The sequence below is a fragment of the Fusarium coffeatum genome (genome assembly GCF_003316985.1).
Source record: "Fusarium coffeatum strain FIESC_28 chromosome Unknown BRIP53273_contig_220, whole genome shotgun sequence".
Lineage (NCBI taxonomy): Eukaryota > Fungi > Ascomycota > Sordariomycetes > Hypocreales > Nectriaceae > Fusarium > Fusarium coffeatum.
This window is the reverse complement of record NW_022158013.1, coordinates 1-24,725: the sequence shown is the minus strand read 5'-3', so window position 1 is coordinate 24,725 and position 24,725 is coordinate 1. Positions and strand designations below refer to the sequence as shown.

General features: G+C 48.8%; 3 protein-coding genes across 3 annotated transcripts; 2 read left to right on the top strand and 1 right to left on the bottom strand.

Annotated features, from left to right (window-relative positions):
* Positions 1-1,185: 1,185 nt before the first annotated feature.
* FIESC28_08962 (uncharacterized protein) lies at positions 1,186-4,796 on the bottom strand (the record flags this gene model as incomplete). The annotated part of the gene is made up of 5 exons (XM_031163099.1): positions 1,186-2,494; positions 2,547-4,006; positions 4,059-4,442; positions 4,498-4,631; positions 4,733-4,796. 5 exons carry the CDS (start codon positions 4,794-4,796, stop codon positions 1,186-1,188), a joined length of 3,351 nt encoding a protein of 1,116 aa, XP_031012804.1.
* A 4,261-nt stretch (positions 4,797-9,057) lies between these two features.
* On the top strand, positions 9,058-13,237 carry FIESC28_08961 (uncharacterized protein; the record flags this gene model as incomplete). The annotated part of the gene is made up of 3 exons (XM_031163098.1): positions 9,058-11,613; positions 11,662-12,243; positions 12,299-13,237. 3 exons carry the CDS (start codon positions 9,058-9,060, stop codon positions 13,235-13,237), a joined length of 4,077 nt encoding a protein of 1,358 aa, XP_031012803.1.
* A 6,550-nt stretch (positions 13,238-19,787) lies between these two features.
* On the top strand, positions 19,788-23,966 carry FIESC28_08960 (uncharacterized protein; the record flags this gene model as incomplete). Its single annotated transcript, XM_031163097.1, has 6 exons — positions 19,788-20,604; positions 20,661-20,693; positions 20,751-21,577; positions 21,639-21,905; positions 21,956-23,455; positions 23,529-23,966. The coding sequence occupies 6 exons, from the start codon at positions 19,788-19,790 to the stop codon at positions 23,964-23,966; spliced, it is 3,882 nt and encodes a 1,293-aa protein (XP_031012802.1).
* Positions 23,967-24,725: the final 759 nt, after the last annotated feature.

Sequence of the window (24,725 nt, the reverse complement as noted above, 5' to 3'; positions counted from 1 at the left end):
GTTGTATCTCAAAGTGCTCATTTGGCTTGCGCAGCAGCCGAGAGAGTCACGCTCAGTGTCATTCTTGCCCCGTGAAATTGTCCATGACAGCATCGGTCGCCTCGTCTCTCGCTCCTGCTCACCTGTAAGGGGTGGGTCAAAGCCTCCAAGACCACTGTGAAATGGGTCTCTTGGTCTTGCGTTCCAGTGGATCCTTCCATGGAGCCAGGTCTCTTCCATCATGTGAGCGTCCAGTCAAAATCAACCTGTCTCTCAAAAACTGACGGCAAGACTCCCCGTCGACGCTGGTGGCAGTGTGCCTTACAAGTGGATCCTGCCATGACATAACTCGCATAGCGGTTGCAAGTCAAGTTTACAATGGATCGAGATATCAACTCATGCCCAGCGTCCAGATGATGATCACATACAAGTCCAGCCCACAAGGCCTGTATGTCAAGGGCCTTCTCCTTATAATTATCAAACCCCATGCCCCATCTTGTTAACCTGTCTCGTCATCTGTTAACCCCAAGTCACGCCGCCCCTCGGTCTGAGTCTCCGCGCCATTCCATCTATCACGCGCGCCATTACCAGCCTGTCATCTTTCTTGCAGCATTGCAGCAAACAACCAAGGACCTTCCAGTATCTCATGAAAAGTCGTTGGAACCACTTCGACCGAGCGATCAGACACAAATGGAGTGCAGCACATAAGATACAACGAAACAGTTTCTTCTTGACATTACCATTATTCAATATCATGCCAAGGCCTAAGTCTTTACTTATAACAAACAAGTAAACTAAGGTAATCAACAGGGACTGTTAATACCCAATGACTCGGCCTGCGTGCCATAACGCTCTTCACGGCACATGTGCCACTATGCTTTCTTCAAACATCCAAAAGTACCTAAAACATGCTCAAATCCTTCTCCTCTTTCCCATTGTCCCCTGAACTCCAGAGTCTCCAGGTTGATCTTCCCAGCGTTGTGGCAGAGAAAGAGTCATCGTCAACGCCGGTCAACTCCCTTGCGCCCAGCCATGTCTTTATCAAAATGCCAGCCGTCCTTCATTACCAAAAAGAACTAGTTCGTTGTCTGTTAAACAAATTCGTCACAGGCAGACCCTATGTTTGCCTTGCTTGTGTGATCGGGAAAGATAATAAAGAGAGTAGCAGGAACCCAGGCCTGCCAGTTGTTCCTAGGGTCCGGACTCCTATCGCTCGGGAATCGGAGATCTGGCCAGCCTGCCCCCTGTGCTAACTCGCTTCTGGAGTCGAGCTTCCCTCTCGCGCTGAAGTCTCTCGGCCGAACTCAAGTTACCGGGTAGCGAGGGCACTGCGTCGCTTGATCCTCCCCCCACAATCGTACGTCCCCGTTTCTGTTCTACGTAGAGCTGCGCATAACGACCTAAGGGGAACGCCGGCATTGCTTCAGGAATTTCGGCCCCGTTCTGAACCAGCAACTCGGCTACTGGGAACGGCACGGTCTTTGCCTCTGAGTCGGAGACTGGGTGCGGTGTTGGTGACGGTGCTGCTGGGTCCGCCGCAGCCAGAGCAAGCCATACAGCATGTGTACCCCTCATCTTGTCAACTGTGTTTGGGTTCGCCTTGAGTGCCAACGCGTAGAGCACCTGCTGTATCTCGTTCTTCTTAATACCAGCCAGCAATGTCTCGTCTGCTGTACCATATCGCGACAAAGTTGGCGAAATGGGCTCAACGAACGCCCTATCCACGTACTTCGACGTGATGAATCGAAGGCGCTGTTCGCGGCTTGCCTGCCCGGTCGGTTTCTGTGATTGGTCGAGCTTTGCCTCCCAGATCATGTTCGAGACTCGGTTTCCAATCAGCAGCAGAAGCTCGACAATATCAATAGTGAAGGACTTGATGTCCAGCGTCAAAGATCGCACCTTGCTGATATGCGTACCAAGCGACCGATGAATACCACTGCATTCGATGCAAAGAATGATGCCCAGGTTGATAGACACCCACTCGACTTTGGAGCCAGAACCACAGTCGGCACACCACAGGTTGCCTTGGTCGTTATCTCGAACCATCTGAAGCACCCTGTCAGGGTTTTCGTCGTATCCTGAGCTGGAAGTCCTCACAGCACTTGGTCGCGCACCAACCGTTATCCTGCGACTGGGTATGCCACTGTTAGAAGTACTATGGTGATTGCCGTGGCTCAGTGATTGTGTCTTTCCCGTGAGAACGGAGCCAATATCTCTCCTTATGGAAGAATCACCATTTGATGAAGATGGCTTCCCTTGATAACTGCGACCCTCCATAGCACTTTGCAAAGCATTGTTGATGGCCATAATCCAGCTGTTCATGTCCTCTTCGGATGTTGCCTGATATACGCGCTTGAAACTTGGAGTGATAACTTCAAAACAAAAGCGACGTTCCGCGTTACGAGCTTCTCGGACGGATGCCATTCGGAGGTCGATGGGATCGATGTGAAGATCAAGTTTCTGCTTCCAGTTACTGTATTCAGATAATTTGCCCTGATCCAATACGATCCAGAACCTGGAAAACATGTCAGTAACAAGTCTTTTCAGTGAGGACCAAGGGGCTTTACTTGTGCCAGCCCTGTTTATTCAAATTACGCGGGTCGACATGTCCTCCGGGTCTGTTGAGCGCCCACAAAAGTCCTTCCTTGCGATGAGTGGCGGCAGATGGCATGTTATCTCGTTCTTCGAGGTCACGGATACCCTTGAATTTAGACAACGCCACGGGGCTGCCAACTGACGATTGCCCGAGACTGCCGGGGGACCTAGATAACTCGACACCTGACGGAACACTCCCTGACCCGATGTTCAACTGCGACCCTGTGCTGTCGGCACGGCCTAGGTCAGAATCTGAGGTGTTACCCGTATTGCCATTACTGGCAGACGAAATTGGCATGCTGCTTGTATTACTTCCCTGCTCGGGCTCCTTGTAAGGTGTGTTGCTTTTTTCAAGAAGCCGTCTCTTCTCCTCGCGTTCGCGGCGTTGATATTGATATTCCTTGTCGGCCTCCTGAACCTCATTGGATAGAGCCTCTAGCTGAGGAAGAAGAATCTCAATTTTCTTCGCAGTAGCCATAAAGCCTCGGGTTTGATAATCGGCGAATTTCGTGAGCTGGGACAAGACTTCTTGTTCCTTGCGACCACCATGGAGATCCTGCATGAAACTTGAGTAGTCGAATCTTTTGAGTTCAAAGTTACGTCGCTTGTTCTGATACTTGGAATCGGCTTCCGCAAGTTTCTTAGCCTTGACCGAATCCTGTCGCTGGCCCAGATAGCGTGATACGTAAGCATAATAATCCTTACTTTCCTCCTCAAAGTCTCGTTTCTTCGATTCGGCTTGTTTGATATCGACCTGATATAGCTTGGTTACTGGCTCGATGATAATCTTCTGAAGGTTGTAGGTGTTTTGGCGCTCGTAGGATAAGATTTCTCTGGCGATTTTATCAAAGTAATGTTCCAAAGCAGGCTGCACAGCATTGGCATTGGTCGATGCCGCTTCTCGTAGAGCATCGACAAACGCAAGAAAGGCATCATTGGCTTCGTTCTGGCAAGAGTGCGCATGTTCTGCTTTCTTTAGAACCTTTTTCATTTGTGTCCTCATATTGCCTGTCTTCTGTTCGAGGGCTTTGAGGGTGGCTCTGAAGACAGGACCATCGTCACTGACCATGGATTCCTCGCCTGGTTTAGGACAAGGGACATCCACTTTGACCGCTTCCTTGAAGTGCGGGAGTCCGGGTGTAAGAGGTAGCTCGGCTGTGGGAACTAGGGGTGAAACAGGCTCGTCAAGCATATCAGGAACAGTCATGCGAGAATCGACTGATTGAGACGAAGCAACGCGGATTTTGGGCGGGGATGCTAGGAGAAAAGGTGGTGACGGTGAATTCGGATGGCTCAAAGTCGCCGGCGTCCCTAGGAGAGCATGAGCGGTTGAGGCATAGGCGTTCTCACGAGGATTAGTAGTACCTGCGACAAAATAGGAGAAACTAGCCAAGGTGTGCAGTCGATGAGCGCGAGGGTCATATTCGACGAACTGATTCCGGGTTAGCATAACACACCTACGGTAAGAAAGGGGGGCAAGTTACGCTGCAGGAGTTTCTCCAGCCACCGCCCTTATCCTCTGTTGGCTTCGGGGGCTTCCATTTCCAAGTCCATTCGAATGATACTGATGGGCTACCTCCTGTTGAATAATCGCCGACCAATGCGACGTTGGCGTTTCTGTGAAGGTTCGGATCCGCATGAAACTCTCTGGTCACCAAGTTCTCGACTTCTTTGAGGTTTGAGGCATAGACGTAGGTGAGGCCTGATATGCTCGTATCGATAGGTGAAGATGTTGTATCGGAAGGTGAGGTGGGTTGCGCAAGATGTGCCTGACGCATGACAAACGTGAAGGAAAATATAAGCTCATCATCGTTGCTGAGCTTGACGAGGAAATTCGGTACCGTCCCTGGATTCGAAGTATCGGGATCCTATACTCGGGTTAGTCGAGATCACAAACAAAGGTCGCAACCCGGCGCAACTTACCTGGACGAATTCTATGGGGGACGTGTCGCTGGCTGGTTTCTGAACAGATATTCTGGTGGCAGGGAATGCATTGGGAACAACATTCACAGAAGTGCGCTTTCGTGGATTTGTAACGACCAAGGAGGATATGCTCACTGGGTAACGGAGTCGGTCAGTTAGAGTAACAAGCCACAACCTCGGTGCAGTTGTCGAGCAAGAAGCAAGGGAAAGGCGGGGAAATGGCAGGACGACATACATCGATTCTGGTCTCTTAGGTAGAGAGCAGGACCCTCTTCGGGCTTGCTGCTGACGATACCCATGGCCAAAATTTAATCAAATGGGCGACAAAGGTTGAAGGTCGAGGAACGAATACAGTCGCGACGGGCCCCAAGCAAACAGGAGCTGTCGGGATCTTTTAAGATGGACTGGAGCGACAAGCGCACGCACGCTGGGGGACAGACGACACTGTGACACCGTGACAGCGAGCTGCTGCAGCCAGCAGTAAAATAGCGCCGGTTCGAATGGTAGCGCGGGGCTCAGAACGGGACAGGGGAGGCCGTCATCTGGCGCTGAGCCAACCGGAGAGGCCCACTCGTGCCTCGATTGGGTGTAGGTAAAGTTTGGTATTCGGGTCTCAAGCTCGTCAATCGGCCGCCAGGAGTTGGTACTGTACTGTTCTTTACTGGGAGAACTACAGATTATTGTTGTATTAAATGACTATCGAGTCTCTTGTGGCGAATTTGTCGAGGTCGACAGGTAACAGACGAATGTCGAGGGGGGAAGGGCGTGCTCGTCGATCCAGGCAGTCACAGAAAGACTGATCACAAATGCGAGGATAAGTGCTGTTGCCTGTGGAAGTCGTAATACTATCAACGATGGAGATGGACAATGTTGAAGTATTTGTTGGTTGGTTGTATTAGTTGCAAGGTTCCAGTTTGTTGGAGTTGCGGTTGAAAGGTACTAAAGTATACCTAGTTGTTTTGATGTGAGAGGCATGAAAACGGAAGGCGCAAAAGCAAATAGTTAAGAGCCTAAGAAGAGGACGGGAATCAACAGCCCAATACCACAGGCAGGCAGGTAGGTTAGTAGGTTCCTTGGGAATAGGAACGAACAACAGGATGGGGGTTAAGGTTCAAAAAGACTCTTCTCTCCCCACAGAATGCAGTATGGTAGTGGACACAAGATACTGAGGTAGGTAGGTTATAGGAGGAATTATAAGCCGCCATCAGAGATTGGATCCATCTTATTGTTACCTGGTAAATTAAATCGGTCATGAATCTCTCAACTTCTGCAGGGTCTCTCCATGCAATTTGATTTCGAGTCAAGTACACGAGTGGGCTGCAGCTCGCTGAAGATAGGTAACTGATCTCATCATTCATCGTGCAGTTCGCAGCGATCAACAAGCATAGGCCTACCTACTAGGCCAGACTAGTATCTAACTACTAAGGTAAGTACCTATCTAGTTCTTCTCCTTTCTCAATGTTCCAGCCATCTATACTATACTATTTGTCTTTATCTCTGTCTTTGATGAATCACTGTTGGAACTTGAACTTGAACTTGGCTGAGTATAGGTACTATAGGTACTACGACAGATCTTCCCCTCGCTACTAACCAACATCAGAAGTCAATCGCTGTACTGTACCTAGTTCTGGTGTTTCGGATCAGAATAACAGGGTAATGTCTTTTAGCCGGCGTGAGCCCCCTTGCTAGGTAAAACGGTCATTCCTCACAGATGAATGTTAGTTCTCGGTGTCATTGGTTTTGGTTAGGTCAACTTCCTTGACCCCAGATGGGTCAGTTCGGTAATTGTGTTACTAAATCGCGTTTGACGGACCGACGAATATCAATGTACCTAATTACCAAAGTCGACAGGTTGAGATTCGATCTGCAATCTGAGCCAGGCCAAGCCGAGCGAGTCCCTTGAACAAATGGGGAGATCCAGTTGATACACACAACTTGAAACCCAACGGCGCTGGTACTGTACATACTACCTAAGTTAGGCACAGTAGTGGGCGCTTCGCCTCAACCGACGTTGCAATGGCTGGCTTTTAGCGCTCTATCGAAAGGCAATTCACATGATACAGTAGAGTGAACAACTGCCTCTTGAGCAATGTCTCTGGTCTGAATGCAAGTGACAGTAGTGAACTGGCTCTCTTGTCCTCCGTTGCACAACAACGGGTCGTTGCAAAAATCTGGAAATCCTTGCTCAATTTCCAGATGCTCCAGAGGACCCAACTCCTGTTACTGATCCCTCCAGGCATTTGGCGCCAGGGCCCTTGCTTATGGCTCCTTCCCAATAGGGTTTGAATCCTTTAACCTCCAGATCGTTATCCAATGGCTGTGTGGCTGCTCGTCATTCTTGGTGAGTCAGGTTGTGATGGTGATAGAACTTAGCCATCCTTACCTAGTAGTCTAGGTAAGGTAGCTACTAAGGTACGTAAACATACCGACTCGACGTGAGCCTTCAATGCTCTTTCTCACATGACGAATACGTAGACATATCATATCCATCCCAGGGGATACAGATAACACGTATAGATGAAGTACAGGCATACGATACCGATACAGGGTCACGCTCATCGTAAGCTCATGAACCACCTCATCCAGAGTGTGACTGAGACAAGGCACAACAAACAAGCACATGATATCTTCAGTATTTTAGACAGTTATTGCTATTGTTAGGTGGTGGCTCAGTTCTTCTTCAAACGTCTGCAGCCACATAGGTAGGATATGTGTTAATGCGAGCCACCCGCCAGTGGAGTCGATGCGGCGGCTTCTCTGTTTGCTTCTAGAACCGTTGGATGACATGGATACTTTATAAACTTATGCTCACTTGTCATAACAGGAAGAAAGGAACATGTCTACCACATAGGGAAGAAAAAACTTTATTCAACTTTGTCATAGGTAGTTGCGCTTGTGAGCAGAATTAGCCCGGATTATGATGTTGCAAAGGCTTTAGCTTTACTGGACAGCTTCATATAAAATAAGTCATAGTTACTGTTGTGTTGCATATAGGTAGCATATTTGCATTTGTCTGGTTATTCCTACCAAACTATTTTAGGGGAAAGAGGTTATCAAATACCACCAACCTATAACTGCAATATATGCTCACCCATTATTTAATAGCCTGTCCAAGGTACCTACTAGAATAGTAGGTACTATGTCTTTGGAATCAAGACTACAGGCAATACATATTGTTCCTTAATACAGATCACAAGTAATATAAACTTATCCTTTGGAATCCCAATACTTACTCTAAAATGATGTCTAGTACTTTCCTTGGTCCAGTCTCTTGATGTTTGCTTTTACATGTGATCCCCCTATGCTACTTCCACAAGTAAACAAGGATAATCCTTTATTCACAGAGGATAAGATCACTTACAGAACTATCCCCAAGTCCGTGTCTCAGATCCAGATGTCTTGTCACATAAACAGGCGAAACGCCCAAGAAACATTAGGTACATATTGGCTGTGCCCATCCAATTCATTGGATGCAGGGTCAGCTTAGCGCTACTCAGGGTCCTCAGGCGACACCATTAACGAATTAGCGGTGCAAGGACGTATCAGGTTCCTCAGCCTAGATGACGTTGCGCCCCGTTCCTTGGGCTGTGATCTTTTATTTTGGGCTGCTGCCCGCCCGAGCTTGAGTGGGCTGAGGTGGGTGGTCACCAAATTAGACCTCTGGTCCATATCTGCACAACGAAAGGGCTAGTTAGTACCTCACCTAAGTCGCGGTGATTTAGAGTAAGGCAGGTAGTACCTACTAGTACCCAGGTACTAATGGATGGTTTATTTACACACAACTTGACAAGGATCAAATTGTCTAGCATCTGCTGTATTACCGTCACTGTCATTCATTTACAGCTCATCCTACTGGGGGCTACGCGACATCAAGTGCGGGCTGCTTATCTGTTTTACTGAAGGTACCTACAGTGCACGCCGACCTCACCTTGTGTTTCTGTTTCATCATTGGATTCTTTGGCCCTTTGGCGCGCTGCACGGATCCATCCGCCGTCAATCAATCAGACGGAAACAGGCGACCGGGGGGGCGGCTCTTGCTCTGACATCCAGTTCCATCCTTCCATTCACTTCACCGTCAGTTTCTCGATGGAACCAAACCACCTCCAACTGGCAATTCCGTATAACCTACCTACTAGGTACCTTACGCTACCCAACTCAACCGAACCCCCAGCCTAAACAAACAAACTCGGATTTTCTGTTCCACAATACCAAGGGCAGGTAGTCTATATCTTTTGTCATTCCATTGGAAAATCAATCATTCACACATCTTTTGCTTTTTCTACGTCGTCATTGTCCGAGCTCCAAAGTCATCGCTCCTTTTATCCCTTGTCTCCCTCCTCAAACCTACAAACGACATCAGCATCAGCATCAGCATCAGCATTGCTGTCCACATCTTGTGTTCTGTCCTATATCCAGTGTCATGGTCTGGAGTGCGTAGACACAGTCCATTCTCGGTATCATCTCGCTTGCTGGATAATCTCTATCCTCACTATCTAGGTCCCTGCACCCATCGTCGCCACTTCGCTGTCGCTACCATCTATTCCTCCCTCGACCGTCGACATGTCAGCAGCGTCCCGACGCTCATATAACCCGGGTCGTCGTATGGGCAGCAGTAGGGATCTTGGTAGAGCTCGCGCTGCTTCCAGGGCGCAGCCAATTGTTGTCGAACATGAAGAGGCTCGCAGTTTCGCCCTTCGATCAGCCTACTTGCACTACCTGTTACAGCCCAAGGCCAAACGAAAGCAATATGTCCCAGCTCCGAAGCAGCCTGTCCGAACCCACACCAGTGTTGGCGCACTGGTCCAAGAATTTACCTCTGGTTCTTCGTCGAGTTTCAAGCTCCCTCATAACTTCACCAGCGCTTTGCTCGAACGATGTGGCGGCGTACTTAGGGGCAGCGAGCGCCTGCCGGGTTATAACGATCCTGTTGTCAAGCGCAGCTTTGCTGAAGCTTATACGACCTTCTCCGAAAGGAATTTCCGTAAAACCATTGACAAAGAGAGGAAACTTGAACCACTCATTCTTATGTTTTACACATCTACTACCAAGGCAGCTCAGAAAGGAGCCGCACCCGACGATGATTCTTGGAAGCTTATCCCCGACCGGCATCTCGCCTTGTTTGTCCGTTTAATTGCAACAATACTACGAGATCAAGGCCATGATCGGGACAAGTCCGAACTCATGTCCAAGCTGAGTATTCTTGAAAAGAAGCTTCTTACAAACGACCAGAATCTTGTTGGTGGTGGCTCTAGTGGAGCTGGCACAACTATTGAGGTCGTTGTTCCTTTGAGTTATGATGTCAAGGACATGCCTCTGGTCCAACAGGTAGTCAAGATCTTTGGGCTGAGTCTCTCAGAGGCACAGACCGAGATCAACGAGAACAAAGGGGTCTGGACAGAAGAAGCTGCACTCAAGGACCTCAAATCATATCAGCACAGGCTCAACTCAGATATGTCTGGTGCTTTAGGAAGCAATGACTTTGATCTTGACGACGCCTTTCTGGAATGGAAGAAAGCCGAGTCACCCCATCTATCGCAAATGATGCTTGACATCTTGACCGCCAAACCAGAACTTGCCAAGACGTCGAGCGGCACTGTCGACAAAGGCTTCTCGAGTCGGCCCCAGTCGACTTACAGCAACCCAGGGTTTGATAGCTCGATGGGATTTGATCCTTCGATCAACCTCGCGTCACTAGATATCGGAGACTCCAGTATTCGAGCAGTCGAGGAGAATATTTACACCTTTGTCCCTCCAGATTCCCGAGCGTTCTTCAAGTATATTGTTAAGCATGCCATGACCTTTGACCAGATCAATAGCGACTCTGAACTTGAATACCAGCCCCTATCAAAACAATCCATGGAACTTTTGACTGAGTTGTGTGTGAGATGGAGGGTACCCCAATTCTCTCGACTTATCACTTTGCTCGAAGTCGCATCACGCAACTATTTGGATCGAGAATTACTCCCTGAAGAATTGGACACAGTTTTTGATTTCATCAAGACGCCGTTGCCAGAGGCCAAGAAGCCTCCGCACATATCAAACTACTGTACTCCCCTATCCGAGATTGATCCTAGCCGTTGGACGGTACATGATTTTGCCGTCTACCAACACACCCTGCAAACATTACATGAGACTCTGCTTCGTGACCTTTACGACCGGATGGAGCAGTGTTATGACACAAAACCACCCCAGATCGGTGTTGTTCAATATATATTGGATCACCACATCTTTAGCGATCCATGCTTTTCCCCTAAAGCTGAGGCAGCCGAGCAATTCACAGAGCACCTAAGTCAACGTCTTCATGACCAGGCTCAAGAGACATACCGCCAGTACATGGAGAAGGAAATATCGACCGATCGGAATGAGTGGGATTTTGCCAACGTGGTTAAGCTGGGTAAAACAGTTATCAAGCTTTGCGAAAGAATCAACAAGCGATATAAGAAAAATCCTGAGATCATGGGGGTGAACCCTTTCCAGATTTTAGTTGAAGAGGTATTCCCACGATTTGAAGAAGATGCACACGCCATTATCGAGTCCATTCTGGAAATGGCACAGGAGACTGGTACTGAGCTGGATATTCAAGATGGCTTCGAGCTGTATAGAGAATTGATTGCGATTCGTCGAATCCATAACGATTCCCTGCCTGATCGCCCCTTCTCTTTCAACATTGAGAACCTTTTGGTTGATTTTGTATGGCGATGGGTTCGTGCCGCCGAGAATAGGGTGGAGGACTATGTCGAGCAGGCTGTCAAACAGGACCAGTTCCAAGTACGCACGGAAAATCCTGAGGACATTCCACGGGACGCGGAAAGGCACAGTGTTTCCATTATCGACATGTTCATGCTATTCAACCAAACTCTGGACACCATATTCAACCTTAATTGGGGTAACGACGAACATCATGCTAGATTCATGACATCCCTCTCAAAGGCGTTTGCCACAGGAATTGGCAAGTATTGTGAACTTGTTGACCAGAAATTTGTGAAGGAAATGGATCGCCCTTCTGCAGAAGAGTTAGCAGCGCAGAACCAAAGCACTCAGGAAAAGTGGATGAAGTATGCAAAGGACGCTTGGAACAACAAAGACCGTGTTGAGCCATTCCAGTTCTACTCCGAGGTGAGAAAACATATCGTGGTTATTGAGTGGTGTAACTAACTCGGGCAGTCCTTTGTCAAACTCAACAATATCGAATATGCCATACAGGAGCTGGACAAGTTGGAGCGGGCTATGGACCCCGATGCTTGCGCCCTGCTTTTGGAGAAGATTGATGGGCCGAAGAAGAAGGCCAGGCGGCCGAACAAGTATACCTTCACGATCAAAGTAGTCGAGGCCGAGGACCTTAAGGCGTGTGACGCAAACGGCTACAGTGACCCTTACGTGGTATTTGGCGATGAATACCAAAAGCGACTACACAAGACAAGAATTATTCACAAGAGTCTGAACCCGCGTTGGGACGAGACCTTCGACATAACAGTCCAGGGTCCTGTCAACATGATTGCGACCATCTGGGACTACGACACTTTTGGTGACCACGATTACGTTGGGCGAACATCGCTCAAGCTTGATCCTGTCCATTTCAGTGACTATTTGCCTCGCGAATTTTGGCTGGACCTGGATTCGCAGGGCCGATTGCTCATTAGAGTCAGCATGGAGGGTGAAAGGGATGACATTCAGTTTCATTTTGGAAAGGCCTTCCGGCATCTAAAACGTACTGAGAGGGATATGGTCCGAAAGGTTACGGACAAGGTAATGAATGACATGCTCAAGCGCAACCGTAACATATATGCTAACTTGTGTGTAGCTCACTTCTCAAATCAACCATACTCTGTCTTTGGAGACTCTCAGACACTTGCTAGGAACAGGTGGCATCGGTGCATCCGTTACAAGTCTCTGGAAGAAGCGAGCATCAGCAGTGCCTACAGTGACTCCAGCTCAAATCGAAGCGGCACTGGCGCCGCTATTCTCTTACTTCGATGAGAATTTTGCTATTATGAAACAAACATTGACGAAGGCCACAATGGATGCCGTCATGGCACGTCTCTGGAAAGAGGTTTTAATGGTTATTGAGAACCTCTTAGTACCACCTCTGTCAGAAAAGCCTTCCCAGCAGCGGCCCCTGTCACGAAAGGAGCTCGACATTGTCTATTATTGGTTGGACTTGCTGTTCCAATTCTTCAATGCCAGAGATGAGTCAGGAGAGCAGCTAGGTGTTCCAGCTGAAACACTCAAGTCGCCTAAGTGGCACGAGCTTGCCTCGCTGAACTTCTTCTACTTTGAGGACACTAATAGTCTGATCCGAGAATCGGAAAGGATGGCAGCTGCAACAACAGAGCGGGCACGTCTAGCTCTCCAGCAGCAGAACTCGCAGAATAACCGTTTATCAGCTCCGGCAGCGCTGGGTGCATCGCTTGGTGGTGCAGGTTCGTTTGCAAGCATGGGCACGATCAGGCGGGGAAAGAGTATCATGATGAGCCGTAACCTGGGCACCATGCGTAAGGCGAAGGAGGCGAAGAGACGCGAGGCACAAGCGGATCCGAGTGACGATATGATTCTGCGTATCCTCCGTATGCGACCAGAAGCCGCGCCCTATCTCAGGGATCGGCATCGTCAGAAAGAGAGGCAAGCAGCTACAGCTGCTGCGGCTCTCATTGTCAAGAACAGCGTGACACAGGGATGGAACTCTTCAGCAGGCCCTGCTTTCAGTGGCAACTTTGGGCGGAACAATCTGCCCAGACGATAAACGATTCCAAGAGAAGAGAGGGATTATGGAATGTTCTATGACGGAAAATGGACCAGCAACACATGATGTGGCTATGGGTGGCTTTGGAAGTTTGGTTTTGTTCTTGTTGATATTTGTCTGGGTTAAAGGAATAGCATCAGATACCCTCGTTCGTGTAGGCAGCGAAATCAATTGTAACATATTCTTGGGCATGAACCATTTGAGTGTGACTATGAAGCTGAAAAAGTGGCCACGTCTGAGAACACCGTTTGCATGTCAGTATTTTTGCGTTCGTTTCGAACATATGATGACGAGTGTATATTTCGGTCCCAGCTACATTCATTTGAGATGACTGATTCATCGAAACACCGCTGAGAGAGGGAACATTGAGAGACAAAGGCGATCACTATGAATGTTTGGAAGATATGATCCTGAAAGTTGAGTACCTACAAAGTCTCTTTTGAGATGCATCATTGCTTACCCTATATCATTACATCGGGTGCTGTCAGATGAAGAACATCGCAGCCCAATATAACATAGCCCAATCACGAACATCACTCAGCGACTATCAGTGCCTTGTGCCGATTTCCGAAATGATCACGAGTTAGACAGAATTAAACAGCAACCGCCAAGCCAGCTCCGTACTGTATCACGATGGCAAAGCAAGTTACTCTTACTCGTTCCTTCGCGACATGGAGAGTATGCTTTGTACGACTCGGCTGAGGAGAAATGGCGTTGAGCAGCATGTTTACAACGCTACTTTAATACAGATTTGATCTAATTGACGCAGGTGCAGACAGTCTTTCGGAAAAGACTTATTTCGGGGCTGTTTTACTGCCTCGCACAAGCGACGCCTCTCACGCATTGCGATGGAGATGGGGGGTTCCCTAGCACGCAAGCATGAATCAGGAGGGACCGCCACATCGCCAATACCGAGATCGAACTTAAATAGATCAATAGTTTGTATTTCCTGTTGTCTGTCTTCAAGACCGACAGAAAAGCGGAGGGGCGGAGTAGTTGCTCAGTTTGCAACAGCCCTGGAACTTTGGGCGAGAGAAACAAGGGTGTCGTCTAGAAGATCAGCTAGTACTGATTGGTATCAGCTAGACCGCCCGAGGTAGAAAATGACAGCATTTTCAGGGTCCTTTTTCGAGGGTCCAATCCTAGAAAGCCCCCACTGTACTCTTACCGTACATGCTTGCGCCGTCCTGTACGGTGTCAACGAGTGGAGCAGCTTGTCGGGGGTTTTCTGGCTAGGGAGGGGCAACGAAGAGGAGAACGAGCTCTCGGCGTCAATTTCTTTTCTGTTGGCTTTTTTTGTTGTCCTTGCCCGAGTTTTGCCCTGGACTAGCAAGACCCCATGCGTCTCTACTTGAGTTCGTGCAAGCGTGGTTATTGATCAGCAACTCGATATGGGAAAGTCTGTAAATATTGACCAGACCCTGGTTGTTAATGAGATTTTGAGCGATGATCTCGCGCCATTTCATGGACCGTTGGTTTCAGCATACCAGAAGTTCGGGGCAAACAGAACAAGCCCAAGCCCAAGGACAAACCAGAGTACCTTCTATCCCTTTACCGCCCCTCAAACTGTAATAATCGTAGAGCAGGCTGAGAATGTAGAACCACTCAAAGCAGGGAGAGGTCCTCTGTCAAGTGGAGATAAACCGAGAGTACTGTCTGTATGTATGTATCGTTGAAATGCGAGCTGTGGTCCTACAAGCGAATGTCACTCGGGTCAACCCAGTGGCGGTTACAACGGGACCAGTATGAAGCTCCAGGATGTGCTTGTGTCTCGCGGTTCGTATGTTCGTTTATGATAGTGATTACTGGTGAAAATGCCGTCTGGGCGAGCCTCATTTGGAAATATTGAAATCAATACTCGTGACGAGCGCCAGCTTGCAGGGCTCTGAGTGTCTAGATATCTCGTGTCAACGGCCTATGGTTAAAGAGAAGCAGCCCGGTTTCTGCTTATCGATCAGAGACTTCGATGCCGCCGGCTTGTCTGCTCAGTCTGACAAGCAGAGTGGCTTTTGATATCCGTTCTGATACCTACCAGCCTATCGTTGAGTCGTTGTCGAATTATCCGTCTTCTTCCATTGTGATTGATTCTTCAGAGCTGCCCTCTCATATCCTGTCGGTTCGTAAAATAGACTTGGCTCTAATGATTGTCGATCCCAACCGTCGAAGTTTAGTCGTGCATGTGCTTGAGCTGTGGATGGGCTTCGAAACAACTCACGTGGGCCAGAAGCCACCAATCCTGAAAGGATGGAACAAATCACATCGTCTGCACAGTATCCAAAAGAGATGAAAACAGTACAGACACTCGACATTTTGTACCATCGAGCCGTGCGTGAATGATCGCAAGTCCCCTACATGACCAACATGCAAGGTGACAAGGGCCCTTTATTCAAGCAGAGACGACACGAGCAATTGCCAAGCTTCGATGTGATTTGCGAAATCATGAGATTTCGAAAATTGTCTACCCAAACGAGTGAAGGGGTATCCTTGTCTGCGAATTGGAAATCGACTTGCCGCAGCTCCAAAATGACGTTGATGGCTGACTCGACCGTGTCTTTGACCCACCACTAATAACCCCTGAGCCTGGATACCGCTATCCGCGAACGATTCAATATCATCCTGATAATCTTCACTCGATATCGATTCTCTTGCCGAATGATTCGGGAAAACATGTACTGTACTCTGTACAGACGAAAAGAATATCACTTCTCATGTGCCTGGATATGTATGAATGACAAACATAAAGTCTCCTGGGCATGCGAGGTTGCTCGCGTCTTAAGTCTGTCAAGTGAGGCACAAGTGTTGTTGCATTCTGGGCAATTAAATGTGATCACCTCTGCCAGCTCTGCCTGAAACACAAGGCGCTGTTCATCATAATACTCATAAAATCAAAAGCACTTGGCATTATCCCTGCGGTTCAGCATTGGTGGCATTGTACTGTAGCGGGAGAGGCCATCGGTTTGATGTATAGGTAGGTTTGGAGATGGCAGTCCTTCTCACCGGTGCCCAGCAGCTCAGCAACTGTTGCTTTAGCTTGCAACTTGCTTGCTACTGTACAAGCACAACACCAACGACAGCAAGCGCTTGTCAAAAGCCGCACTGTGCTGCTACAGCGCTTTGATGTAAAATGAACAACCGAATGTCGACTTTCAAGTTGAAGATTTTGACCTCTGCAAGCTTCCTTGTTCAAGTAGCATGGAACGGAACTATACTTTGCCACACACCAGATCGCACTTGAAATTGGCGCTGAACCGTGGCCAGAGCACTCGATGTGCTTAGCAAACAATGAGACCTATTGGTGAGCTTGAGCAATTGAGTCGAGTTGATTGCACGACGACTGGATCAAGCCTTCGGGGAAGGGTCGTAGATGGATACGGGAATAGGTGGACTAAACCAGGGGTGGCCATCCGAGCCGCGTGGAAGCCGCTTGTTGACAGCTCAAGAGCCGTTTCAAGACCAATGGCAACGGCCCTGCGACTAAAGGTTGTGGCACTAAAATGAGCACATGTACAATCTCCTTACACGAGGAAAGACCGAGTTTGACAGAAACGATGAATGGCTGCTTGGAAGAAGCTACAGTAGGTAGGTATTCATGTGTCGAGCGCTGCGATCTTTGATGACTGGTCCAATAGTAACAATGGATGTGCTGTTATAGTTCCGATGCCCGGAGCAAAGTAAGAGACATCCATGTTTCGAAAGCAAGCAGGGCTTGATGCTGCTGTTCCGTTCCCAAGCTCCCCCTCGCTTAAGTATCGCCACCGTGCGAGTGGCAGAGTAAGACTCCACATCAACGGTCTTGGCAGGCGGGCTGAGTTTGAAAGGGTACCCATGAGCGTTGGCATTGGACGGGCATCCACTGTAGTATTGTATGTCCTGAGTAGCAACAACGAAAAGCGTGCAGCAGCTAATTAGCACCTAGGTAAGAAGCAGCTGTGGCCAAGATTCGAAAGTGGAACAAAGAAGGGCTGTTTCTTGCGATATTTCCTGTCATCCTAGTCAGTGAATGCCATATCCTTCAACACTAAAGAGTCAAGCGAGAGTTCCCTGCGAATCGTATTGAATTGTGTGATAATAAACCCCAGCTGCCCTTGTGTGGTGAAGGGCCGCACGCCACGAGGTAATTAATACGTACAGTACGGAGTACATGCGACTTGACCGCCGAACTGCCTGGGGAAGAGAAACAAAAGCAGAGCTGCTAACGTAGGTCAGCACAGGTACTGTACAAGAAACTAAAAGACATCCCTTGTCTAAGCGGAACTTTATGTCAGGCGGATGATATTGAAAGACAAAGAAAGACGGATTTTTGAATGTCTGAGATGGTTAGCTGTAAGTGGATTTTACGATTGGAGCAGGAACGATCCATAATAATAGGTAATGTGTTGGGTGCCTACCCAGCTAGGTAAGTGCTACAGTATCTTTCTTTGGTAGCCGTTCCTGCCTGCTCTTACTGTCTCGTACATCCGAGAGTTCCTTCCCAAGCATTATTTTCAGCCGCCTTGGTACAGATGCAGATGCAGATGCAGTTGCAGTTGCAGTTTGCAAAGTCGAGTAGACTATCCGTGGCCAAAATGCGCATTTGGCATTAATGGAGAGGTAGTAATAATGTCGATCGATTCGTTCGTGCAGCCGCTAGCTTGCAGTAGGGGCGGGGAGAGGCTCTGGGCAGCATACAATTGGTTCTTGACACTCAGATTTCCCCAGAAGGGCCCCTGCTAAAAAAGTGACATCCAATCACAGTACACCCAGCCTCCGTTTGCGAGGCAGCCAGTCCCTGGACGAGGAATCAATACAGACGAAGGGAGATGGTTTATATAAATATACGAATGAGGGGGTTATGTGAGATTACCAGCAGAGGCGCGGTTTTTCAAAAAGGCATATGAAGAAAGCGAATGTAGCAGGCAAGAACGAGAGGGGAGGTAACTGGAACTAACTGGGTACCTACTAACCTGATAGTCTAGACTTATATCTTATATGCAAGAGAGTCGAATCGTATATGTGATACATAAGACCCCTACTAACATGAGAAACGTGGGATAGCGATGCTGGTTTATTTATTCTATTACATACTGAATCTCGAAGCTGATCGCTGCAGCAAAAATTGTATATCCATCCCATGGAGATGGACTGGACAGTACTGCACTGCATACCCGTACATACTCGCAATTCCTTGCTATGATCTTTCATTTTCTTTACTCTTTCCGGTTCTATCTCTCCACTATCGATAGATATGGTTTCATCCCCAAGTTTCAGGGCTCAACTAGATCATATCGCAGTCCAATTTAACATCGTTCAGAGCTCAGGTAGCAGTGTAGTATCGGCGTACGTACTCAGCTGAGATTGTCCAACTTGAAGTGATTTTTTACATTATTGTGTTTCTTCCCAGGTCCAGGTTCTGTTACGGCAACCGATATTATCTCACAACTCAAAAGTATCATCGCCCATAGCCAAAAGTAATGCGTGTCTTACCTGTATCTGATAAAGGCTATAGTGAGAGGCAAACACCACTTCAGGCCGAAAAGAGAGGTTCGGGTCTGCTAGACCGGATCGGATGTTAGCACCGCTTGGTAGGCTCCGCCTTTTATCTCTTTTGTCGCCCTCCTTTTCACCTCGTACCGCTGAGGTAGCCACCGAGGGATCTTCCTAGAACCGACCCAACTCGGAGATACATGGCATTCCGTGCATGTCCTCGAGCATCAAGAGGTACAGTACTCTCTACCCCCTTAGATTGTACTCAGGATTGTCCTGTCAGTGGAAGGCTAGGCGTGCTAGGGCTCTCTCGGCTCACCCAATCCAGTTGACTTGTCCCCCCACCCCGTGGCTAAGGTCCAGTGCTTGCTGCCACCGCTGCAGCTGGGACCACCCTTTAGGTCGTCCTGCCCTGTCTCGTCCTGTCCTGGCCGCCTGGGTCTGTCCCCTCTCTAGCGGCCGGGCTACTTTGGAGTACTTTGCTCCGTCCCTTATCCTAATCACTCACCCCATCCCTCCATTTTACTGTACACTACTACCTACACTACGCTACGCCCGCTTCAGCCAACCTGGAAACTCCCAAACGGCTTGCTTGTTAGACTTTCAGCCTAATCTTTTCTTCCTCAACCCTCACTGTCTGTCGCAGCATCGCCATCCGGCTTCCTCTTCGACGACACAGGCTCGCCTTGACTTCCGTTTCGATAGACGCTCCTTCGTCTTTTTCTGTTTCAACTTAAGATTCACGCGACCGTTTTGCTTATACTGGTTTTATTCCCGCCCGTTCTACCTCTACGGCGCCATCGCCCGCCGTCACCCGGTGTATCCTGCTGAGACCAACTCAACTCTCGATAGTCGAGGATGCTGCGCAGTCGACAACTGTTGCGTCCTTAGTTTGGTCATTTACTCCGCCCCGCGTGGCACTGTTCGAATATATCTACCAGTAATCAAATTGGCGCCTTTTTATCGGTCGTAAAGCTTCAATCTATACTCATCCGTTCAAACTCCACACAATCCTGCGCAACACAGCAGAAAAAAAATCCCCAAAAAGTGTTGCCTGACTGCGGCGTAGCAGTTCATCTGCATCACCATGGTTGACGATGCGGCCCTCGCCGCCGCCGCTTCGATTGTCGCTTCGATTGCTCCAGATACCCGACCGCCCAATTCGATACCGGTTGGTGTAGCTTCTCAGGTACAGCTTCCTGGACCGGATACTCCAGCCAAGCGTAAGCTCGAGTTAGAGCTCCAAAACCTTGCTCTGCGTGTCGGAAAACTAGAGAGCCAGGCCTCTGCGACCTCTCCGTTTCCAGAAACGCCCAACGAGGTTATTGACACTCTTTTTGGCGAAGAGGCTCTTGCGGTGGCAGCTCGCCCCAAGCCCAAAGTCTTTCACGCCCAAGGTAGCCTGCACTCTCCGCATCTGCCATCTTATCAGCTGACCGAAGAAGCCCTCGAAGGACTTCGAGAACATGTGGACGATCAGTCCAAGTTGCTCGATAGTCAGCGCCAGGAGCTCGCTGGTGTTAATGCCCAACTCTTGGAGCAGAAGCAGCTGCAAGAGCGAGCCCTCGAAATACTTGAGCAGGAACGTATTGCTACCTTGGAGCGTGAGCTCTGGAAGCACCAAAAAGCCAACGAGGCTTTCCAGAAGGCTTTGCGAGAAATTGGCGAGATCGTCACCGCCGTTGCTCGTGGCGATTTGACCATGAAAGTTCGCATGAACACTGTTGAAATGGACCCGGAAATTACAACATTCAAACGCACTATCAACGCTATGATGGATCAGCTGCAAATATTTGCTAGTGAAGTATCGCGAGTGGCTCGTGAAGTCGGCACCGAAGGTTTGCTGGGTGGTCAAGCCCGCATTGGTGGTGTCGATGGAACATGGAAAGAATTAACCGACAACGGTATGGTCCAACGTGCAGGTCATAAGATTCGGTTACCGCTAACGCCTTTTTTACAGTGAACGTTATGGCCCAAAATCTGACCGATCAAGGTTTGTAGTGCTGGGCGAAACTCGCAAGCTTCATTACATAACTAACATGTCTTGTAGTGAGGGAAATTGCATCTGTTACCACGGCCGTAGCCAACGGAGACCTAACCAAGAAAATCGAAAAACCTGCTCGCGGCGAGATATTGCAACTACAACAAACTATCAACACCATGGTGGACCAACTACGAACATTCGCCTCTGAAGTCACTCGTGTAGCAAGAGACGTCGGAACCGAAGGCATGCTAGGCGGACAAGCCGATGTTGGGGGAGTGCAGGGCATGTGGAACGATCTCACCGTCAACGTCAACGCCATGGCCAACAATTTGACGACTCAAGTGCGCGACATTATCAAGGTTACCACAGCTGTCGCCAAGGGAGATCTGACCCAAAAGGTTCAAGCCGATTGTCGGGGAGAAATTTTCGAGCTTAAGTCGACTATCAACTCAATGGTCGATCAACTGCAACAGTTTGCTCGTGAGGTTACAAAAATTGCTCGCGAAGTCGGCACGGAGGGTCGCTTGGGTGGTCAGGCCACAGTGCATGACGTTGAAGGTACCTGGAGGGATCTGACTGAGAATGTCAACGGCATGGCCATGAATTTGACTACTCAAGTGCGAGAGATTGCCAAGGTCACCACCGCCGTCGCCAAGGGTGATTTGACAAAGAAGATTGGGGTCGAGGTCAAGGGTGAAATTGCAGAGCTAAAGAACACTATTAACCTAATGGTTGATCGACTTGGCACATTCGCTGTCGAGGTGAGCAAGGTCGCCAGGGAAGTAGGCACGGATGGAACCCTTGGCGGACAGGCTCAAGTAGCCAACGTCGAAGGCAAATGGAAGGATCTAACAGAAAACGTCAACACAATGGCGTCGAATCTCACAGCCCAGGTAAGTCACGAGGCCCGGCTGAAATCCCTTGATGTCTATGTATTTACTGACCCACTCGTAGGTCAGAAGTATTTCGACAGTCACACAAGCCATTGCGAACGGCGACATGAGCCAGAAGATCAAAGTCGAAGCAAATGGAGAGATACAGGTGCTGAAAGAAACCATCAATAACATGGTCGACCGTTTGTCTAGCTTCTGTTACGAAGTGCAGCGAGTCGCCAAAGACGTGGGTGTCGACGGAAAGATGGGCGCTCAAGCCGATGTGGGTGGTCTGGATGGCCGTTGGAAAGAAATCACAACCGATGTCAACACCATGGCTAGCAATTTGGTAAGTCACACCCGGACAATCATGCCGAGGGCCCGCTCTAACATGAGCAGACCACACAAGTGCGAGCCTTCTCAGATATTACTAACCTAGCTACGGATGGGGACTTCACCAAACTTGTCGATGTCGAAGCATCAGGCGAGATGGACGAGCTTAAACGAAAAATCAACCAGATGATTTCAAATCTGCGTGATTCTATTCAGCGCAATACCCAGGCTAGGGAAGCTGCCGAACTTGCCAATAAGACTAAGTCGGAATTCCTAGCCAATATGTCCCACGAAATCCGAACGCCGATGAATGGCATCATCGGAATGACTCAACTGACATTAGATACCGACCTGACTCAATATCAGAGGGAGATGCTTAACATTGTCAATAATCTTGCCAATAGCCTCCTGACGATCATTGATGACATTCTGGATCTTTCCAAAATCGAGGCTCGGAGAATGGTGATTGAAGAAATTCCCTATACACTGCGGGGAACCGTCTTCAACGCTCTCAAGACTCTCGCCGTCAAGGCAAACGAGAAGTTCTTGGATCTCACCTACAAGGTCGACAGCTCTGTGCCAGACTATGTTATTGGCGATTCCTTCCGTCTCAGGCAAATCATCCTCAATCTTGTTGGCAATGCTATCAAGTTCACAGAGCATGGTGAGGTTAGCCTGACAATTAAAGAAAGCATGGGGCAAAGCCATGTCCGACCTGGTGAGTATGCGGTTGAATTTGTCGTGGAGGACACGGGCATAGGAATTGCTCAAGATAAACTGGATTTGATCTTCGACACTTTCCAACAAGCGGATGGTTCAATGACTCGCAAGTTTGGTGGAACCGGCCTTGGTCTATCCATTTCCAAGCGACTTGTGAACCTCATGGGTGGTGATCTATGGGTCAACAGTGAGCATGGCAAAGGCAGTGAATTCCATTTCACATGTCTGGTCAAACTCGCCCCTGACGACGCCGCTATGATCGAGCAGCAGATCCGCCCCTACCGAGGACACCAAGTGTTATTCGTCGACAAGGCTCAATCTCAGAACGCCACGTCGATTAAGCCTATGTTGGAGAAGATTGGTCTCAAGCCTGTTGTTGTGGATTCAGAGAAGAGCCCTGCATTGACCCGCCTCCAGACCGGAGGCTCTCTTCCCTACGATGCTATCTTGGTTGATTCCATCGACACTGCGAGAAGGTTGAGAGCTGTGGATGATTTCAAGTACCTCCCAATCGTTTTGCTTGCACCTGTTGTTCATGTTAGCTTGAAGTCGTGTTTGGATTTGGGAATCACGTCGTATATGACAACGCCATGCAAACTCATTGATCTAGGAAACGGCATGATCCCAGCTCTTGAGAACCGAGCTACACCCTCTCTTGCCGACAACACTAAATCCTTCGAGATTCTGCTTGCTGAGGACAACACCGTCAACCAACGTTTAGCAGTCAAGATTCTCGAGAAATATCATCATGTGGTCACCGTGGTAGGCAATGGTTGGGAGGCCGTCAAGGCCGTTCAAAGCAAGAAGTTCGATGTCATTCTTATGGATGTACAAATGCCGATCATGGTAAGTATATGCAAACCTCGACACTTGGTAATCCTACATCGGTCAACAGACTGGCTAACGTTTTGATTCAAAGGGAGGTTTTGAGGCCACTGGCAAAATTCGAGAGTACGAGCGTGGCATAGGAAGCCACCGTACACCTATCATTGCTCTGACGGCCCATGCCATGATGGGTGACCGAGAAAAGTGCATTCAGGCTCAAATGGATGAGTATCTGTCCAAACCTTTACAGCAGAATCACCTCATCCAGACCATCCTCAAGTGCGCGACCCTCGGAGGCCCATTACTGGAGAAGAACCGCGAACGCGAATTGGCACTTCATGCCGAAACGAAGTCAAAGCACAAAGAAGGAGGCCAGGGGTTGCTACGACCGACGCTCGAAAGTCGTGCATTTACGAGTCGAGAGCCTCTCTTGGGAAACGGCAAGGAGAGTCCTGCCATTCTGCAAACTGACGAGGACCCTTTGGCAAGAGCACGTCTTGACCTTTCTGATATGAGAAGCCTGACCAACTAACCGGGTTTCTTTCCGTGTCTCAGGTTTTCATGAGGTCACTTAGTCAATAACGAGACCATGTCGCGACATGACCACGTACGCCGAGCGTCGCTAAATGTCCACTCCGCTATATCGACGGGTAACGGGATATGGTCCTCGATTGGCGTTTTCATAACCATCACGTCACTGCAAATCGTGCAGATGGCCTCTTGACGCCACACGTCCGTCTTGTATTGAATACTCGAGGACGCGATGGTCGTTTTGTATCAGCATAGCGGATTTGCGTTTGATTCGCTCATGATTGCAAATTATAAGACCTGCAAAGGTCATAGGTTCTGTTTGGCGATACCGTCTTTTGACCACACTTGAAACGTGGCTTTGATTATTCTCTATTGTTATTTCACATCGGCTTTTAGGCCCTGATAGGTCACAGCCTCGGTCTTATGCTTCCTCTTTTCTGGCGTTTCAGGGGGTTTTATGGGGGATGATTGCGTCATGCCTCCTCAAAGGCTTGTATCGATTTGGTCGCGGGTATGTCGACTTAGATGGGCACGAACCAACATAGCAACCAACATACGACCTATGTTCGGTCGGCGAGTGGTGGCAGAATAGGAGACTAGGCTGACGGGGAGTGATCATTCGAGGATGGGACTTCTCTCGTTTCATCTTTTTCACGCATGGTTTGCTGCCTGGATTATATCGCTCGCGGTTGGCACATTTTATCTGGCTTGTTTTGGTTCTTAGTTCTTTTTTTTTTTTCGGCCCTTGGATCTGGGGAGG